At 31.1% G+C, this 19,727-nt stretch overlaps 1 protein-coding gene and 1 long non-coding RNA gene across 2 annotated transcripts; one reads left to right on the top strand and one right to left on the bottom strand.

Annotated features, from left to right (window-relative positions):
* The first annotated feature begins 842 nt into the window (after window positions 1-842).
* LOC129909111 (protein rhomboid) lies at window positions 843-12,776 on the top strand. Its single transcript, XM_055986073.1, has 5 exons — window positions 843-1,468; window positions 11,211-11,466; window positions 11,535-11,640; window positions 11,696-12,038; window positions 12,094-12,776. The coding sequence occupies exons 1-5, from the start codon at window positions 1,325-1,327 to the stop codon at window positions 12,415-12,417; spliced, it is 1,173 nt and encodes a 390-aa protein (XP_055842048.1). The 5' UTR covers window positions 843-1,324; the 3' UTR covers window positions 12,418-12,776.
* On the bottom strand, window positions 3,412-4,013 carry LOC129909113 (uncharacterized). The gene is made up of 2 exons (XR_008771408.1): window positions 3,961-4,013; window positions 3,412-3,644 (listed from the first exon to the last, which is right to left on the bottom strand). It is a non-coding gene; the product is annotated as an uncharacterized LOC129909113 (long non-coding RNA).
* Window positions 12,777-19,727: the final 6,951 nt, after the last annotated feature.

The raw sequence follows: 19,727 nt of genomic DNA, 5'->3' as shown, positions 1-19,727 counted from the left end.
GCTCCGCCTGAGGCGGAGCTGAGTCCGACTTCGGATCAGAAACTGGTCCGAAGGCGGCTCAAATTAGTATGGAAATTATAATCACCGCGAAGTCGATTGCATATGTATTGGTGTGGTGAAAATCTCCATTCCGAGAAAACGGAGCCGAAGGCGGACCTGAGTCGGAGCAGCGAAAACCTACCAGAAAGAGGAATAAAAAAGGGATGACGTATCGCATTTGCGACCAAAAAAAGAACAAGATTTATTTTTTTTTCACTGAAACTGTTTTTTTTTTATTTAATTTTGGCAAACGAAATTTTCACAATATATACAATATAAAATACAATACATTTTTTTCATTATATTTTATTTGTTGTTGCTGCTGTTGTTGGTGTTTCTTTAGATGCCCAATCGCATGTTTCACCTTCTGCCTTTTTCTTCATCATTAGAGATTACATCTACAACACAAACAGAAACACATCACTTTAATCCAAACACTTTGAGCGATATATACAACATACCTTTTTTTGTTTCCATATTGTTAATAGTTTGATATAATTGTTTATAATTATACTTATATTCTATTAACAACGACACGAGACACGACGCGACTAAACACTTCAACAAAAAATAACAAAATGACGCTTTTGCTCTTGTTGGCTATGTCTGTCTACTTTTTTTTCCTTTTCTCAGTTTTCACCACGATTCTCTTAGACTTTGTGTTCATACACAAAAAGTTGCAAGTGTATGAGTGCAACCCCGCTTTTCTCGTTCGGAGGTCGGACTGTCTTTTCTGGACTCCGTTTTCTTGCTTGAAGGGATGAAAACGTCAAATGTCAAAAAAGTAAAAGCGCACAGTACAAGACTACAACGACAGAAAAACAGAACATACAGAGCTCCCCATTTTTTTTTCACAAGTGTTTTGTTATCATTTATTTTATTATACATTCGTTAATAATAATTGCGGGATCTTTTTTAAGATCTCTTCGAGTATTAATATTTTTCAATAGTATTTATATTAATTATAAAATATCCCTCCGTACTTGCCAGTATTTTACTGAATTTTCTTGCCATTTTCATGAATAAACTTCTTCTTTCTTTAACATTAACTTCTATCAAACCCAACCCAATCGAAGTCGTCACGGTGCGGGCACAATCAACTCAAGAAATTCCCTAAAATTCTAATAAAAACTTGGCTCTTACTCACCACATCACTGGCTTTTTTCTTAAAAAGTGAAATCGCATTCGACAGACAGAATAGAAGCTAACAAGTGTTGCACTTGCACTTGGAAGCATTCTTTGAGTTCCAAAGTATTTTTGTGTTTTCAATAAGAAAACAAGAAATATGAGTCGTCAACGACAACAATCACAACAGCTCGATCTAGAATCGGCAAATGGATCGCGCCAACAAGAAGAAATTCCATTACAACGAATGATTTCGGTGCCGGAAGCCGAAGACCGACAAAGAATTAGAAGAATTTTCGATAATGTAAGTAAAATTGAATTTTAATTAATGCATTCAAAATCAAGGCGGTGTCTGGTTTAATTTTCTTATTGTATTCCTTAATAATTCATTTGTTTTGTTTAGAAAAAGCAAAAAGATGATTCACTTTGGGAGTTAATAATAACAATTAGGTATCAATTCATTATGTACTAACTGACTGCAACCATTTACACATAAAATGGTGTAGTATTTAGCGGTAATATATCGATGATGATTGTCATCGAATATAATACACTTTTTTTTAATCAGCATTTTACTATTTCAAAGTCTGATTAGATATTAAATTTTAAGGTCGGGCAAAGCGCTATTGCTATATTCAGTAGGTATAACCTGGTCCAAAGAATGCGAACAAGTTGCGTGTGTTACTTTATTTTTTATTTTGTCTATTTAAGGTAAAAATGGTTGAGAATGAAGATGTTTGTTTTTTTTTTTTCAATTTTTTTATTTGTGTAGAAAAAAAAGTAGGTTAAGTTTGCTTTGTTTGGTATAAAAGTAATGCATTGACTTGGCTAACAGATTCTATTAGACACTCGCAATGGATTGTTGCAAGTGAAAACTGTTTTTTTTTTATCTTTGCGCAAATGAATTACAAAAAAATATACAAAATACAACTGAAACTAAACTTTTCTGTTAAAGGCTAAATCCGATAGAAGTCGACCTCCGTTTATGTCACCATAGTAAGATAGTTGAAAAAATACAGTAGGGCTGTAAAAAGCTAAGGGGCTTATTTTTAGTTCAATTGAGCTACATTGAAGTAGTTTTAAATTAGTAAAGAATTGAGTTGAATTAATTGAAAGACGCTAACACTAACGGCCGATTTCTTCACGGAGTCCTAGCCTTAAGTTAGTACTCCTAGTCATAAAGTTAGCACTCAAATCGGTATCAACTCATTTCTTCATTCAGATCCGAAGCCCTAGAACTGTCAATTTTGAACCGAGTAGTAGTTAGGAGGACCCGATACTAGCTAGCTCTACAAAACCAGCTGGAACCTGGGGGTCGATTCTCGTTCTGTGATATTTTAATATGAAAAAAATTATCACAGCTTCACATCGAATTCGATTCTTGTTTTGTGAAAAAAAAATTAAAAATATGTCAAAATCTCTTCACATGATAAAATATTTATCACAAACAAATTCTATCGTGAAAAACAACTTCGAATGATTGCTCAGACGATGATTTCCATGCATTTTAGTAGTTTAAGTCGGAAAAAAATACTACAAAATTGTTTTAACTTTTTAAACTTCTTTCTAATTGAAATGCTTTTCAAATACTGCCCAAATTTGTAAATGCAGGTAGGTAAAAGAGCATTTCGGCCAATACAAAAAAGTTTGTATTGCAATAAAAAGTTCAGACAATCTTACAGATAAACGGAATTAACAGGTGGTAAGTATGCGCAATAAGAAAAACTTAATCTTATTTTCCAATTTATAAACCAAAATTTAATGCTTGGACAATGAGTAGTGAACTACATTATGGTTCCGTTGGCACCGCATAAAGTTTTTTTCGTATTGTGTGCAAAACTGCAACACCTTACCTAAACTAAATGCGTAAATCTGAGGTAGAAGAGCGTCTGCCGTTCATCATGCAATGTTCTTAGGAAGAGGATGAAGAACGTTGGAACCACACGTGGTTGTAAGAATGGCACACCCGAGAAGGTTTGAAGACAAAAAAAGAGGGTTAGAAACAATAATTAAAAAGCACTTTTTTGTCAATGTCATTTTTATTTAACCTTTTTTGTAACCATAACCAAACATCTTCAAATGATGACAGGCAAGATTAAAGCTGCTGCAGTAGCAGCAAATGCAGAAAAGCAACCACCAAGTAAGTTTCTGATTTCGGATTAAATTATCACCGAAACAAAACCGCGAATCTGCATTTTTGAACATTTCCACTTTAATGCGTTAATTAACTTGTTATCGGTCCCTCTATTTATTGCGTGGACAACAATCCTCTATCTGTTGCCTATAAGAGTCTAGGAGTCCGTTACACGAGTTTCCATGAGTTTGCATGAATTTCAAAAAATTTGAATCCATTTTTCTCAGAACTATACTTTTTCAGATTCGTGGTTTTGGCTTTGTGCCCACGATATCTAACAATTTTTCCCCAAATGCGTCTAAATTCTAGGTTTCATACCTTACGTTTCAATTTCTCTAATTTATTCCTATAGAAAATTATTTAAAAAATGATTGTTGGTCTTAAATATAGTTGCATATAAATACATAATTGATAATACCTTACTTTTATCCACGAATTCAATTCAATTCAATTTAAGTTTATTGAGACTTTCTTTTTTTTTAACATTTGATTTATAAAAGTAGTAAAACTTATACTAGGTTTTGTTGCTGACTTTGAATTGGTCTAGCTCATACATACAAATTTTTATAAAAAGATTTACATCATCTTTTGAAAAAATAGTAAATAACTTGACTAGTTACATATGTGTTTAAGTGTTGCTCAGGGCACTTTTCAGAATGAACTTTTATCCACGAGCGAAATTTTTTTTTGATAATTTATTGACATTTATAATTAATGTCGAATTCCTTTCAATTGAAAAATCGAATTTTCGGCGATCTCGAAGCGAATTTTTTTTGAAAATCATGTTCCATAGAAAAAAAATTCGCCTCAAACGTAGCAGAATTCGAATTTTTTTTAATCCCTCTTTTTTGAGAGATTTACACGGATTTGCACACACACTTGGAACATTTGACATTTCTCAAACGTCAAGCTGAAAGTTTTCTTCGTGTTGTTTGTTTATTTGAGAACACTAACTTCAAATAAAGAGTAAATTTTAATTGAATATCGTATTTTTATTGCGGAAAAATATGAAATAAATAAAAAAAAACAATGTGCGATCAAAATATATTTTTTCCTGGCATAGTTCTTGTGAAAAAGTCAAATTACTGTGACTTTTCTTCTCGTAATTGTCGTCAAAATTTTTTTTCTCTGTAAAACCACAGCATACGGCCAAAATAATAACCTTCTACTTCATCTTCACTCATATCTTAATAATAACTGCAATTTCCCTTTGATTCTGATTAAAATAAATCTATATTACCGAAGAAAATAAACAAAATTATTGATCAAAGGAATCTCTGGTTTTATTTTGCAGAAATTGTTTTGGTTTCAGCTTGACGTTTGTTGTCAAATGACACACATACAATCGCAAAAAGAATTCGGTCTGTTTTCATGTTCCTTTTTAACACCAAAAATTCGATTTTTTTGAGGCGATTCAAAAAATTGAAAGGAATTCGACATAAGAATCAATTTCACAAAAAAAAAAAAAAAACAATTGAAAAACTCAAAAATGAAATATACATACATAAATGACAGAATGTTTCATTTAGTACTTTTTAGAACCTTGTTCCTATACCTAATACATTGTAACGCCATATGCATGGATATGTTTTTCAGTGCGAGTCCGGTTCTGCAGCTGTAAATAAACACGCTTGTTGATGACAGCCATCAAATGAAAATAAAGTGGAGGCATGCACTCATCGAACAACTTAAAGAAACTAGAGCCCTCTATAAAAGCTTCACGGAACTAACAACTCCTCTAAGTTTAGAACAGAATTTTATCACATTGGGCACGTTCAGGAAATATTAGGGACTAGATATTTAGGCCACGTCATTTTCTGAACGGAAATTTGAGTAAATTGACTAAATTAGTTTGGATGTGATGCTATTGTCAAATTTCAAAATTTATTTAAGAATTTTACCGGTCGCATGGGTAAGACACCAAATTTCACTTAACTGTAATGAATAAATAAAATTACTTATAACCGATAATGCACTTTTTAGTTGTTTTTCACACAAATAAATTTAATTTTGCTAAATTAATTCTTTAATTAAAAACAATCTGCTGTCATGTTGACAAAAAAAACCTTTCTAAATTTTTAGGAAAAATTTTCTTGCCTAACTTTCCAATAAAATTACCTAAATTGGAAGGATTTTTTTGACAGCTGACCAATCAGAGACCGAGAAATTGCCTAAATATTTAGTCCCTAACGTTTTTGAACCTGCCCATTACCTAAATATTTAGTCCCTAACGTTTCTGAACAATGCTATGCTTGAACGGTAAGAATGGACAAAAAATGTACATTGCTTGATAAAGAAGTATTTCGACACTGATCAATCTTTTAGTCTAAGAGGGGAAATGGCAGACTATCAGCCCTCATATTAATATGTGAATTTGTGTTAATTCAGCCTACTCATATTAATTGGAAAACTCGCGTTATTTAACCCCCTGAAAACCATATAAGGCCGCGATTGAAAGCTGCCAGACTTTTGAATTCGTTATGAGAATGCATAAGGCTATATAACTGCATACTCACATTTTGGTTATACCTCCACTCCAAAAATTTGCTGGGGGCTCTCGGTCTATTTCGAAAAGTGTCATGTCAAAAAAACCGATTCTTGCTACATTTTCATTTCTCGGCATCCGACATCCATCTTCCAACTTCCAGCACAAAATTTGTTTGCAAGAAAAATTCTGTTTACGGACATTGCGGGAAGCCATTAAAAATTAAATTTACACTCACGTCAGGAAACGTGTGGTTAGAAAACCTACGACTGCCTCGGGCTCGCCAACAAGTCATGATAAAATAATACTAGTCGCATTGGAATCAAAAAATACATAGTCACTGGACAGCGTTTTTTTTTTAACTTGTCTTTATTTTATTTTTATTAAAATACATTTATGTTGTTGCAAGTAATCGTCTATTCGTAACTGTTCTTAACTTAATATGCTGCATTAAGGTCGAAGATCCGTGTTTTTCAGCCTCGTCTACATTTACCAGATCAAAGCATTCTACATTCATGAATGTATTCTTGACTATGAAAATTCTTGACAAATCTTATCGAATTTATTTTGTGGTTGCTTGTTTGTTTTATCACATTATTTTTTCTTTTTATTATTTCATATTTTTTTTCTATTTTTAATTTGGTAAATTCCCTCAAATATCCAAATAAAATATTTCACACATCAGTTAGACCTGTTTTATACGTACTAGTTCTTAGTACTCCCTTGTAAACTGAGATCGTGTCCTATATATGTGAAGAAATGCTCGGGTCCTGATTTTTCCTTAGGACTGAGTACTAGTGCTAGTATCAGGTCCAGCTTGACCGGGTACTAGGCTGACTTATAACTTTTGTGAAGAAATCGGCCGTAAGCAGTTTAAAAGCCTAAAAAAATCCTTTTATTGTTCCAAAATCTGTAGCTCACAGATCTCAGCGACTTGTCGGCCACATAAAAGGTTTTTGCCAAGCTTTAAATAAAAATAAAGGTCAAGAGAGCAAATGCTAGCTTTTGCCAAGTAAAATACCGTTTATTTGAACTTTTTGTGCCTTTGTTTTATTTAAATTTACTTGAAAACGAAAATAACTGCTATTATTTTGACCGCTTAATTTTTAGGTTTATTTTGTTTTTGGATTATTGCTTAGCTATTAGCAATAAATTAAATTTCATTCATACTAAAAATTAATCTAGAATGTATCTAAAATAGTTTTAATAAAAAATAAATCCAACATCGAAACTCTTTTTATGTTTTATATTTTATTTGAAATATTTTTCGATGCACTGCTATTTTTTTGACCGCCACTGTATGTCAGCATTTTGTCCCGCGGCTTGAATCCGTTATCAGACGTGGCTATTTACTTTTCGAGAAACCTGGTCTTTTAGTTTAGAATTTAAAACAGCGAAGACGATTTTAATATCGTAGCTTAGGATTTGCTCTTATGTTTTTTTTTTTTTCGAAAATCTCGTAGAAGGTGTCATAATTGACATCATGTTTTTCTTTGTAGCATTCTAAGATCTCCCTTAGCAAAAATCTTAAATTCCAAAAAATGTCGGGAGCTGCAAAAAAATGTCCAAAGTTGCCAATGAGCAGAAGAAAAAAGGCAACACGAAAAACGAGGCATCAAAGAAACAGAGAATTTAAAAAGGTACAAACTCCGAACTGAAAACTTCAAAGACGAATCTTATTAAAGTTGCAAAGTGTTGAAGATTTGAAAATGTTACTTCTGCAATCTATACAATGTCGATTACTAAAATAATTCGGCACCATGGCAGATTGCAGATTGTTAATATTGGCTATGAAGATCAACAATTCCATCTTCAAAGTAAAGTTCAAAAATGCTATCGCAACAGGTTGAGAATACAGACAAAAACATCTGCCGAATATAGTCTCAGTATGCAGTTGGCTAGGCATAGAGTTTATTTGTTTGCATATTGTGGATTCAATGGCGACCTTTAAACAAAATCTGTTAAAATTAATTTTTGTTCAAAATATAATGTTTTGACCAGCACGGCCTCAAAACGTGTTTGGGGCTAAATTAAACACCTTATGTTCTCTTGACCAAATCATTTTTTTCTTGCTCCCGAAGTTTACTTATCAAAAAACAGTAACACGTTACCACGATTAGCTTTTTGTTTATAGGTAAAGTAGAATAATAATTTAAAATAGAATCGCAACACTATGACCGGAATCACTTGCATCTTCGAAAACCTTAGGATAAAATCTGGATGAAATGAATATCTAAATTATCTTGAATCCATTGAACTAGATGTTTCAAATTCCAGTAAGATACATTTAACTATTGTAAGAACAATCCGAACTCTGACTGACTATCTAGTCACATATTGGAAGAATTCAAAACTGCCTAGTCACTACCAAATATCGAAAAGAGCCTGAGGACTGATAGAATACCTTTGAAATTTAATAAAAAATCGAAAAATCAACTCATAATAATGCTCACAATGACCATCAGACAGTCGTATTCTTTCTCAAAGACGGCATTTTATTTAAATAATAAAAATGTTTTTAAATGTTTCTTCTTAAAAGTGAGGCAACAAACATGTATAACTGAACTTTTTAAAAGATAAAATCAAATAAAGTATTAAAAACATTTGAGCCTTGGTGTAGTAAATATATTTAGATAACATAACTTCCTAATACCTCCGCTAGTAATACAAACTTAAATAAAAAAGGACCTTTAGAACTCAGGGTTTTGTTTATTTATTTTGGAGCTTTAGATTACATTTTTAAATCAGCAAACCTAACTACAGTTTTTTTTCTATTATTTTTGTTAGATATCGGTTCATCATAAATTTGTCAAGTAGAATGTTATTTTTAAGTAACCAAACAAAATACCTTTGTTAACTTCGTGATAAATATATGTGTAATATCGAATAATTGTATATTCTATTTAAATTTAAAGTCTTTACTGTGACAAATAATGTTAATCATATAAAAAGTTGAGAATTTAATACTGCTTGGTGTTACTGGTTATGAAAATATTTTTATTCTAAGGTATTCATTTATAAGTTAACTATACAGGTTTCTATGAATTTATTTATCTAATCAATTATTAAACTTTAAACTTTTTTTTTCAAATTGATATACAGTGTACACGGCATATGTATTTTTTTGCAATAAAATAATTTTCACACGCAATTGAATGACAATGAATCATTTATATGAAGGAAGAAGTATAAAATAAGTACAAGTGGAAAACCACAACTGTATAACAAACCGCATTGGAAAGTGATATTGAATTAGAAGCAACCAAGCTGCTGTAAGTTGAACTATGCAAGTTCATTTAACTCATCTTCTAATGAATATACGTATAAATGAGGTTAAGTCAAGTTCAAAAGAAGATAATAATAAACATTGGTTGGTTTTATGACTTGTAACAATAAAATTATTATATTTTCTTTGTTGAGAGATTGAATTATCATAAAGTAGGCATCACTCCTAAAGATGTTATCATTTTTGTAGTTCTTATTTTCTTATTTATGATTTACATATTGAAGCTTAAAGCTTTGTACCTTTATACAAAATTATTAAAAAAAAAAAATTATGTACTATAAGTAATGTCTGCAAAGGATTTTTAACTATCCTATGAATATTATGTGGTGTTAACATCTCTCAACACTTAGAAAATCGAAAATTGTTTTTTTTTTTGTTTAATAACTTCTTATTTTGTCGGCTTTAATTTAATATTGGATACAAACACATTCTCTCTCGATAATCAACAGAATTTAATAAATTATATCAACAAATGTAACTCACAACAACATCATTAATATGAGTAAACTAATAACAAAAGGTTAACGAACTTGTGGAGTATGATTAACATGTACCTACTTACTACACGGGTGTTTTTTTTTTTTAATTTTAAGATTCTTAAGTAAATAACCTGTTTTTTCATCTAATAAATAATTTAAATTATATTTAAATAACTTTAGTTTAAGGATGATCTTACTGAATTGTAAAATATATAAATTAAAGCTTGATTAAGTCGCACATAAATGCTTTTATAATTTAAATTCTTTCCAATGTTTTACTTTTTATATTAAAATTCGATAACCCTGTATAGCCCAATTTGTATTTTAAGTGAAAAGTTCTAGTGTAATTCCTTTTAATAGTTAACTTTATGTTTTTTTGGGATGTTGAACAGGAATTTGTCAAACAAAATTTTTCGAGAGAAACTGTTTTTGGAGCATAATTTGAAAAGAACTCCTTTCGCAAAAAAAAATTGTATATTTGATTTTATTTGATATCTGTTTTTGTGGATGACTAATGGTTTCCGTTCAGAAGAGCTTTTATAACCATACTTTTTGTATGAAAAAAAATATTTTTTTCAAATGTGCTGATATGCATGAAATTTCCCATATAAAAGTCATCTTTTATAATATGCAAACCGTTTTTATTAAGAGAGAACACTTTTCAAGTAATATGCCAATAATAATTTCGTCATATAGTCTAAGTTTCAACCTCACTCGCGGAATAAAATCATTTGAATTTGATAGGGGTAGGATAAGCCAATTCCAAATTGGCAAAATGCGGACTTCGTTACACCTCTTTTGCTATTAACTTCCAATTTTGGAGTGTCAATCTTTTTCAAACAAAAAAAAAAAATCGCGTCACAACATCAAACATAGGTCTTTATAAATAAAAGAATGTGTTTTTTGAGTTCTATTGATCGCATTATCAAGATTGATGTTTGTAGGCTTAAAGTTTCTGTATTTAGAATATGAAAGAAATATTACGAATTTAGGCTAATGAGTTGGAAAACTAACTTTTTTGAACCCCTTGAAAACAATATAAAGCCAGGACTTGAAAAAATCGAACAAAAAAATTGGAGTTTTTTCTCATTAAAGACCAAAAAGTTGTACATACTTTTATGTCTCGAACAGTTCATTAAACAAAGCGTGTGTGGTGTGGTTTGAATTCATAAATTATCAAAAAATTTAACTTTCAGTGTTATGGACTTATTTTTGACGAAAATAATCACGATCTTGAAGCTTGTAAAATTTCCAATAATTCGAGTCTAAAATCATTTGTGTAGGACCAGTGGTTTCAAATTTTGTTACTATATTATTGGAATCAAAAATACTATTAGATCAAAATTTTCTGCCTTATACGAATGGCTTATATTTAAACGGTAGATTTGCTACCGACAAGTGATCCACATTCCACTTGGACGCCTCTAAACAACAACAAGATTGTATTCGAAGTCAGATTTCCTATTTGACAGTCTTCGCACCAACGATTACATCTTACATCTTTGTTAAAATCTTGGTATTACTAAAACAAGTGCATTATTTTTCTTAACTCTCTTCACATAATAGAGAAGGATTTAAAAATCTCATTTATACTTAAAAATACAAAAAGCTCTTGCCTTATGAATGGTAGTTTTTAATATTATTTTTTTCTTTCAATTCTAGCATGACACCGACAACGATGGCTACCTCGACGTTGGAGAACTTAAACTTCTCATTGCACAAGGACTCTGTCAAGACATACCACAATCTATGGCAAAAAATATTATTCAACTATCAGATGAGGACAGAAATGGACGCTTGGATTTTGAAGAGTTTTATAAACTTTCTGTTAGAAACCGCTGGATGCTGACCAGTTATATACATAGTTATTGTCGAATGGTTGTACCAAGACGAGAACAAATACAAGGCGATCAAATCGGTGAGGAATAAAGAAAACATTTGTTTCTTCCTTTTAATCTTATTGATAAATTTTTAATCTACATTTAGATGGAGCCTACGAAAGACAAATGTCATTCTGTCCACCACCACTTACAATGATAATTTTCTCAATGGTAGAGATCATTATGTTCATGATAGATGTTATTTATTTCAAGTGAGTTTGCATCTTCAGTTCTTTTTAAAAACTTTATTTACACTCGTTTTTTTAGAGACGATCCGAAACAGTCACAACACATTGGTGAAAGCACTAAAGGACCCGCTGCTACTTTATTCATCTTCAATCCATACCGAAGATATGAAGGATGGCGTTTCGTCAGCTATATGTTTGTTCATGTAGGAATAATGCATCTTTTCATGAACCTTGTCATTCAAATTTTCCTTGGGATTGCTCTCGAATTGGTACACCACTGGTGGCGAGTTGCCTTGGTTTATCTTGCCGGTGTAGCTGCTGGATCAATGGGAACTTCACTAAGCAGCCCAACTATTTATCTTGCCGGTGCATCAGGAGGCGTTTATGCTCTTATCACAGCCCACATTGCCACAATAATTATGGTAAAGATCGAACATTGATCGCTTTGTTTCGAAATTCAAACTTTTTTTCTTTCAGAACTTCTCAGACATGGACTACGCAATTGTACAACTTTTTGTATTTTTGATTTTCTGCTTTACCGATCTGGGAACCTCAATATATCGCCATTTAAACGATAAGCACGACCAAATTGGCTATGTAGCACATTTGTCAGGAGCTGTAGCTGGTCTGCTAGTGGGCATTGGAGTGCTACGCAATCTTAAAGAACGTCGTTGGGAACGCATTCTCTGGTGGATTGCAGTTACTTTCTACTTCGCACTCATGCTAGCTGGCATTATGTTCCAAATCTTCTATCCAGAATATTTCCCTAAACAAGATTCATGGAATGGAAATTTATACTAATTATTTTACAATGAACCGACGACCATTGCCACAAATTAAAGCGCAACAATGATTTTTTTTTGTATGAATGTGAAATACGACCACCAAAGTGCCCTTAGAGGTTCAGTTTCGAAGTAATAATTTGAATTTGTCAGCATTTACAAACTAAACTAAACAAAAAAAAAAACAAAAAGTGAAGACAACAAATTTAGTATACAACTAAATCGAACTTAATATTTTTGTATTTTATATCAGCAGGGCTTATTTATATATTTTTTATAAATCTTTTTATAATGGTATTTTTGTACACTTAAATTTGTATTAAAAGGCATTTAGTTTTCTTACGTCCGTATTTTGTTTTGTTTTTAAGTATACAATACATAGCTTAAGCTATAATTGACAAAAAAATATAATAAAATCAAACATTGACTAAATTATCGTGATAGTTTTAAGATAATGTTAAAAACAAAATATTGATTTCAAATACAATTGCAATTACATGAGTGATAATATCAAATTTAGAAGTATTTTTTTTATTATGAAATATTTTTATATTTTGGGAGTCCAATTCAATTTTTTTTCTTTTCTTCTTTTCTAATTATAAATAAAAAATATTTGAAGTTATCAAACTCAATTAATAAGAATTTTAAAATTAAATATAACCGAGGATAAAAGTTGAATAAAAAACGTACCCTAAAATATTTCCTCCAACAAAATTATTATGACTAATTTATGAATATCTCGTAAACGACAAAACAGATTTCAACCAAAATTTTTATACAAAAACGTTAAAACAAACGTTATTTAAAAACTCATTTTTGGATTTTTAAAAATTATTTCAATTTTTTTTTTTTTTTTTGAATAACCGTTTTTTTTTGAAAACGCAATGATGAATTTCATCGAATTTTTGTTTTTATGTGTTGAATGATATTTTCTTAGAAATTTTTTTTAATACCAACTTTTTTTTTGAAAAATGTTATACAATTTTTATATAAAAAAATTATTTAAAAAAACGGCTCTAACGATTTTCAAAATTTGTATGCAAGAAATCAAACTGCATACTTGGCTTTGTGTAAAAGTTCCTTTAAATCGGTGTTTAATTAACTATAAAAACAGATTTTATTTTTTTGCACTACTTATGAAATTCCTTAAAATTAACAACATTTAAATTTATTGTAATTTTTTTGTTAAAAAGCTTCAATATAACAGTTACTTTTATCATAAGAGCAAGTACGTGCGACCCCAGTCGTGCATTTTATTTCAATTCGTTTTCGTCGCTTTTTCCCCGGTGATGTGACAGATATTCATATAATTTACTGTTGGAAACGAAAATATGATTTTTTAGTCCGAGCTACTCTAAACTGCACTGAAACTCTTGAATCAATTTAAGCTCGGCTAAATTTTGGGGAAAATTTTGTATTGGGGCTAAGATTTAACTCGATCTGTGTGCTTATACATATATTTCTCAACATTGGCAATTTGTGGAAAATCATTTTTGCGGAATGTTCAAAAAATTCCTGTAATGTTGCTCAAACACATTTTTATAGTTCTTCTTTAATATTTACCACGTCCTTTGTGCCGGTTTTACGAAAATTTCATAGATTTATCAAAATCACAATTTTTTTTTTGATAATAAATAGTATTCATTTATAATTTCAACATGTATCGACCACAAACATTGTTGCTTTCGATTGAATGTCCGGAAGCGTCCAGAAGTCTTCTGGAAGTGCTTTGTTGAAATGAAAATGACAGATGAAACGCTGCTCAGAAATTAAATTCTATTCTCGACTTCAAATTGGAATTAATTCAAATTAATACATACATACTCCAACGTCAAACCGAATTTCCAGATGCAAAAGCAAATAATAATTTGTATTGATCTTTCACCAACACTTATACACAATCCCAAAAATTGAGTAGAAGCGATTTATAAACTGTTACATTGGATTTTCGTATGAGTGAAACCAATCGATAACCAATTTATTTTGTTTTAACTTGTAAAAAATAAAACCAGTCTCAGTTCAGAACCCAACAAACTGAAAACATAGGTTCCTGATTGACGACTTAGCATATCCTTCCTTAGCAGGAGCGCCAAAAAAGGGAGTTGAAACCCCGGAATTCAAATTTTGGTTGCTTGTGATATCGCACCTCGTAATTTTGATGTTTAAAGAATGGCCAAAAATCAAGTTGCTGAATGTGCTCATTTATAAATGCTAAGCTTTGGTCATTTTTTTAGTCAATGGCCGTTTTCGGGTTTCGCGCTTAACATTTGCACAAATATTTGATTTTAAATTTTTTCATTATCATTAGAAAATACATAATTCCAAAAACCCACTGGACAGTTTCTAGAAGAAATGTTATATATATGTCAGCAGGTAGCTTCTTTATTAAATATACAGATTAAAAGGCAGAATTGCAGGAGCCGCAACAAGAAACATAAATGGTTCACTCGGGCGTATACGTGTTTATTTTTGTCTATAAAATAAAACCACTTGCTAAAAATGAAATATTTTTAATACAAATAAGTTTATTAAAGTTTTATGAATCGTATACATAGCCATAGAGGAAGAACTATAGAAACATACTTTTACGACTCAGTACTTTCTGTTTTTGAAGCAACCTGGAACCTCCGAGAGTTTTCCTGGGAAGCAGTCGTGCATGAATGAATGAAAAGTGAAACTAATTGTTTTTTTTTTCAAACGGCTCTCACACTACAGCCTTTTGTAAACTCGAAGAGCCTCCGCACATTTCAAAAATTTTACCGGCCAGAATTCTATATTATGAAGAAACTACTCGGCCGACATTAAACCTTTTTAACTGCTAGCTGCTATACCTTACCGTTGTATTTTGTATATTTTTATAGGTTTTCATACAGATTGAGACTCCTATTTAAATATCGGCCGATAGAAATTCTGTGGTGTGCGGGGTCATATAATTCAGTTTTAATATTTTTTTTTAAGGAAAGTTAAGTTTACCTGCTGCCAAAAATCTTTTTTTTTCAGAACTTTTATAAATAGAGAAAATCAAATGTTTTTTATTCCCGGGCCAAATAAATAAATCAAATCGAACTTTTTGTGGGACAAAATGTTTTTGTTGGAATGTGTTGGGGTGTATGTATATATTAGGGATGTTGCGGATGTGGATTTTTTTGAAATTTCACATCTGCAGAAGCTGATGCGGATTTTAAAGATCTTATATAAAAAACAAATATAAATGAATGATAAAGTTATTAATAAAATTTTTATTTTTTGTATTTAATAAGATAAATTCAAAATAGTTGCATTAGGCTTAATGAAAAGTAATACCGCCACCTTCTCTGCATCAAGTCGCTTACACAGAGGTTGGTAAATTAAGACCACGCTACTAAATAATAAGTAACTGTTTCCTAAGAACATTGCCTTGTGGAGTGGGTAGAAATCGTCTTCAAAGAAGTGGGGTTTTCTCCACATTGGCTTTTTTTGTCCGGAAAGAAAGATCTCTTTTAAAATTTAGACTTTTTGCATTTTTTGTCGAAACTTCTTTGCATCCGCATGAAAATTCGTATTGATTATTGCGGATGCAATAAAGTGCCATTCCCCGCGTTGAACGCAGGCCACCTGAACTTAAAATCGAATTTTCAGAGACTGTGATAGTGATTTGTCAGATGTCATAAAAAGTGTCATAAAAGGTGGTATTTAGCTACGTTTTTTGACATTTACACCTGAATTCGGCTATTCGATTCACGTGAATCGAAAGATTTCCTTCCTTCACCACTTCAATATGGCTTTGAAAAAACGCTAAATTTCGAAAGCAAAACGTTGTTTCCGTGTGTTTTATAAAATTAAAAAAAAATTTTGTTTAAGTTTAATTTTAACCCCCATTTAAACACTTCTTATTTTAGACTTTCACGTGAATCGAATAGCAGAATACGGTCGTTAGTTACGATTTTCAGGTAGAAATTTTGCACGTTCAAACACCTATCGGATAGGCTATCTAGTTAAAAAAAAACGCGTTTTATATACATAATCGTTAAAAAGTTTTGAATGTTTTCTTTCTCAAATTCTAAAACGATGAAAAATTGCAAATTGCAATCGTTTTCTCTAAATTCAGATTTGGGGTCTCCGACAGTTTTTTTTTTTTTGATTTTACATAGTATTAATACATAGATTGATAGCAAAAACAATGTGAGAGAAAACAGTGTTGACTTTAAACTTTGAACTTTTTACGTTTAAGGCTAAGGCTTGATGCTCATTAGTACTGATAGGAATAAATGCTGCAAAATTCTCAAAATTCGTTATTTTTAAGTTTTAACATTAAACATGCAATCAAAGAAAGAAACAAACCTTAAATTTAATGCTAATAAAATTAAAATCACTAATAAATTGGTAGGACCCTCCTTATTACCAATTTTACCCTTTTTATCCTTTTCAACTTCTGTTGTTCGGAGGGTAAGGGTGTGTAGGCAACCAACATTCACCTCAAAAATTTTAAACATTTCACATCCAATGACTAAAAAATATACCAGGTTAACAAAGTCGAACCATGCAAGAAGAAGTTCGAAGAATAAGTAACTTTTTTTTAATTAAAAATAGGAGATCCAATCCAATTTACATTGTTTCTATAATTATTTTTTTTTTTTGTTAGTTCTTGCAATAGTGTTAAATCATAGAAACTGTTGATTTGAGTGATCCCGACCATATCTGAACTGAACAAACTTTTGGAAAAATAAATTGGAAAAAACTGCAATTACGTCGCACATAGGAGTATTTCGATCAAAAACCTGGACAAAATTATTTTTTGAAGTAAAACTAATTATTTTTGCTAAAAATTATTATTTATGCAAGGAAATAATTTTTTTTTCAGCAAAACTTTAAAAATGCTTGTGAGAAGAAAAACTAAAAAAAAAGTATGAAATTTAATACACCCAAAATGTGAAAAAAATTAAATATCTAAAATATTAGACCTTCTAGAATGGAACCATTGTGATTTTTAGGCTTAGTGAATCCAAATGCATTAATATCAATAAAAAAATTTCTGGAAAATGTTAACAACCAGTTAAAATTAAACGTAGGGCGTATGAGTGATTTTTCTAAAAGTGAAAACTTCACTCGCAAATTATTTTGTTAATCGCAAAAAATCGCACCCAATTTTTTGATATTAAATTTAAAGAATAGTCAAAGTTATCATAAATCTATGTATCGAAGCAGAATAGGAGTGAATACTATAACAAAACACTTAGACTTTAAAAAAAAGTAATAAAAATATCTATATGTGGCAGACTCTTTTCCCACTGTCATTTACTCAAACAAAAAAAATTTAATATTTCCATAACTACTCTTTAATTATTATTCAATACCTGCAATTGTATTTTTCATATGAAAATTTAATGTTTAAAAGCACACTTGCTCACAATCAATCTCTAAATATACTCACCAAATCAGCAAAAATTACAAAAAAAATTCCAGAAAATAAACAGCTGACTTTGAACTTGTTTTGACACACCAAACACTTCACCACAAAAAAAAGAAGTGTATCATATGATTCCATGTATATTTAGCATCCGCTTTGTAAAAACTTTTATTCAAAATTTTGATTTTTAGAAAATCGACTTTTGTCCAGCTTTTCGACCAGAATACTCCTATGTGCGTCGTCTGCAGCGGAACTTGTCTTAAAGGTAAGTAAAAAATTAGTTTAAAAACTGTGTTTTCCTGTGCAATTCACTACCATTATGGACGTTTAGCGTTTAAAAAGAGTTGAATTTTTAAAATTGTTTGTTGGTTCCTTTTGAATCCCGGTCAATATGAAGAAGTTTAACATTCCTGCACTTTTGTTATATAGACCTTCTATACAAATGGCAAATCCATAATCATTTTTAGACCCAAGTTTATCTTAGACTGGGGTTTATCCAATGTTATTTGAATAGGATAAACTCCAGTCTTTTTTAGAAGCGGCTTAGACGTGGGTCGTATACAATAAAAATGAGACTAAGCTCTTATCTCACTTTTCAGTACATTTTCTTGAGATCTATCTCATATTCTCGTAGATAAACGTACGAGTATGTTACCTTTATTACTTTCAATCAATGAATAATCTCCCAAGCATCTTTCAAATTTAGCATAAGCATGCAATCCACGCGATCAATTCTCCCAAGGACAGTACATCCAGAATGCCAGATATGCGGGAATGTAACCCTCACCCCATGGATTAATGCGCAATGGGACCAAACCAGACATAAAAGGGGATGTGAAATGTGAATGAATCGGCATGTCAACTCAGAAGCAGAATGTAGGTAATTAAATACAATTAAGGGTGACGGCAGATGAGTATAGCATGGTTTGGTTTTTGCTTGAACCTCATGGATCTCGACTTATCAACTTATATAACCATCAGTTATGCTATGTTTGGTTTATTTTTAAAAATTGAAGTATGTACCTATGTAAGTTAAAATTTATTTTGGAAAATTTCTGCTGGCATCGTCTGTAGAAATGCGGGTTGAAATCGCCTGCATATCGTTTTGCATTGAATTGAAGAGAGGGGCAATTTAATAATTGATATGTTTAATGTTTACCATTCTAATCACGCGATATAATGCAGTGAATAAATGAATTCATAAATAATACTTTATTCATTTCAAAAAGTAACAGATCATTATGTTATTAGTTTATTAGGTTTTCGACGCTGTGAAAATCCCAACATCAATTTCTTTCACTGCGAAGGAATGGAAAAATATTTGGTTTGTTGAATCATATTCTAGACTCCATTCGATTAAGAAGAGCTGTTCAGTTTTATGCATTACATTTTGCATTATGGGGACAGTGTGATCTCAGAGTTTGTATACCAAAATAAGTACATCAAATAGGTATTTAAGGTAGGTATTTCCAAGGGAACCGTCTCTTGCGAGGAATTGACATTTCACCCAAAGCATCATTGTCATTTTAAAATTGCATCTCTGCTGAGCTGATCTCGTAAATTTTAGGTCCCTTCCATTTTGGCAAAACTAATTACACGCACAAAAGAAAGGTTGAGAGTTGTTAGTCATTATAGGCCTTGCTCCTTCATGGGTTGTCGTGCAGCAAATCTATTAATTTTATAACATAGAGGGAAACTTTTGAGGATGATTTTCGTTTCCGTGTTTTAAACAAGGAAAACATTCCCACCAAAATTTGTATTAACAATAGTCCCCCCCGACAAACAATTTTGGTTATATAAAGCTTTACAGATACAATTGTTGCTTCTGTAAAGCATTATAGAAGCAAAATTGTTAGCAGGGCCATTAACTGGAAAATTTGTATTTTCATAAAAGGAGTTTAAAAACACTTTTCCGACTTATCATCAAATAGGTAGTTGTAAGA

Source organism: Episyrphus balteatus, chromosome 2, assembly GCF_945859705.1.
Source record: "Episyrphus balteatus chromosome 2, idEpiBalt1.1, whole genome shotgun sequence".
In the NCBI taxonomy this organism is placed as follows: domain Eukaryota; kingdom Metazoa; phylum Arthropoda; class Insecta; order Diptera; family Syrphidae; genus Episyrphus; species Episyrphus balteatus.
Note: the sequence above shows the minus strand (reverse complement) of the source record. Positions and strands in the feature narration are given on the sequence as shown.

Excerpts from the sequence above, each read along its gene's own strand:
- LOC129909111 (XM_055986073.1), top strand. The coding sequence starts at position 1,325 with ATGAGTCGTCAACGACAACAATCACAACAGCTCGATCTAGAATCGGCA. Across the intron at positions 1,469-11,210 it reads TTAGAAGAATTTTCGATAAT|CATGACACCGACAACGATGG; the intron begins GTAAGTAAAATT and ends TTTCAATTCTAG. Across the intron at positions 11,467-11,534 it reads AATACAAGGCGATCAAATCG|ATGGAGCCTACGAAAGACAA; the intron begins GTGAGGAATAAA and ends ATCTACATTTAG.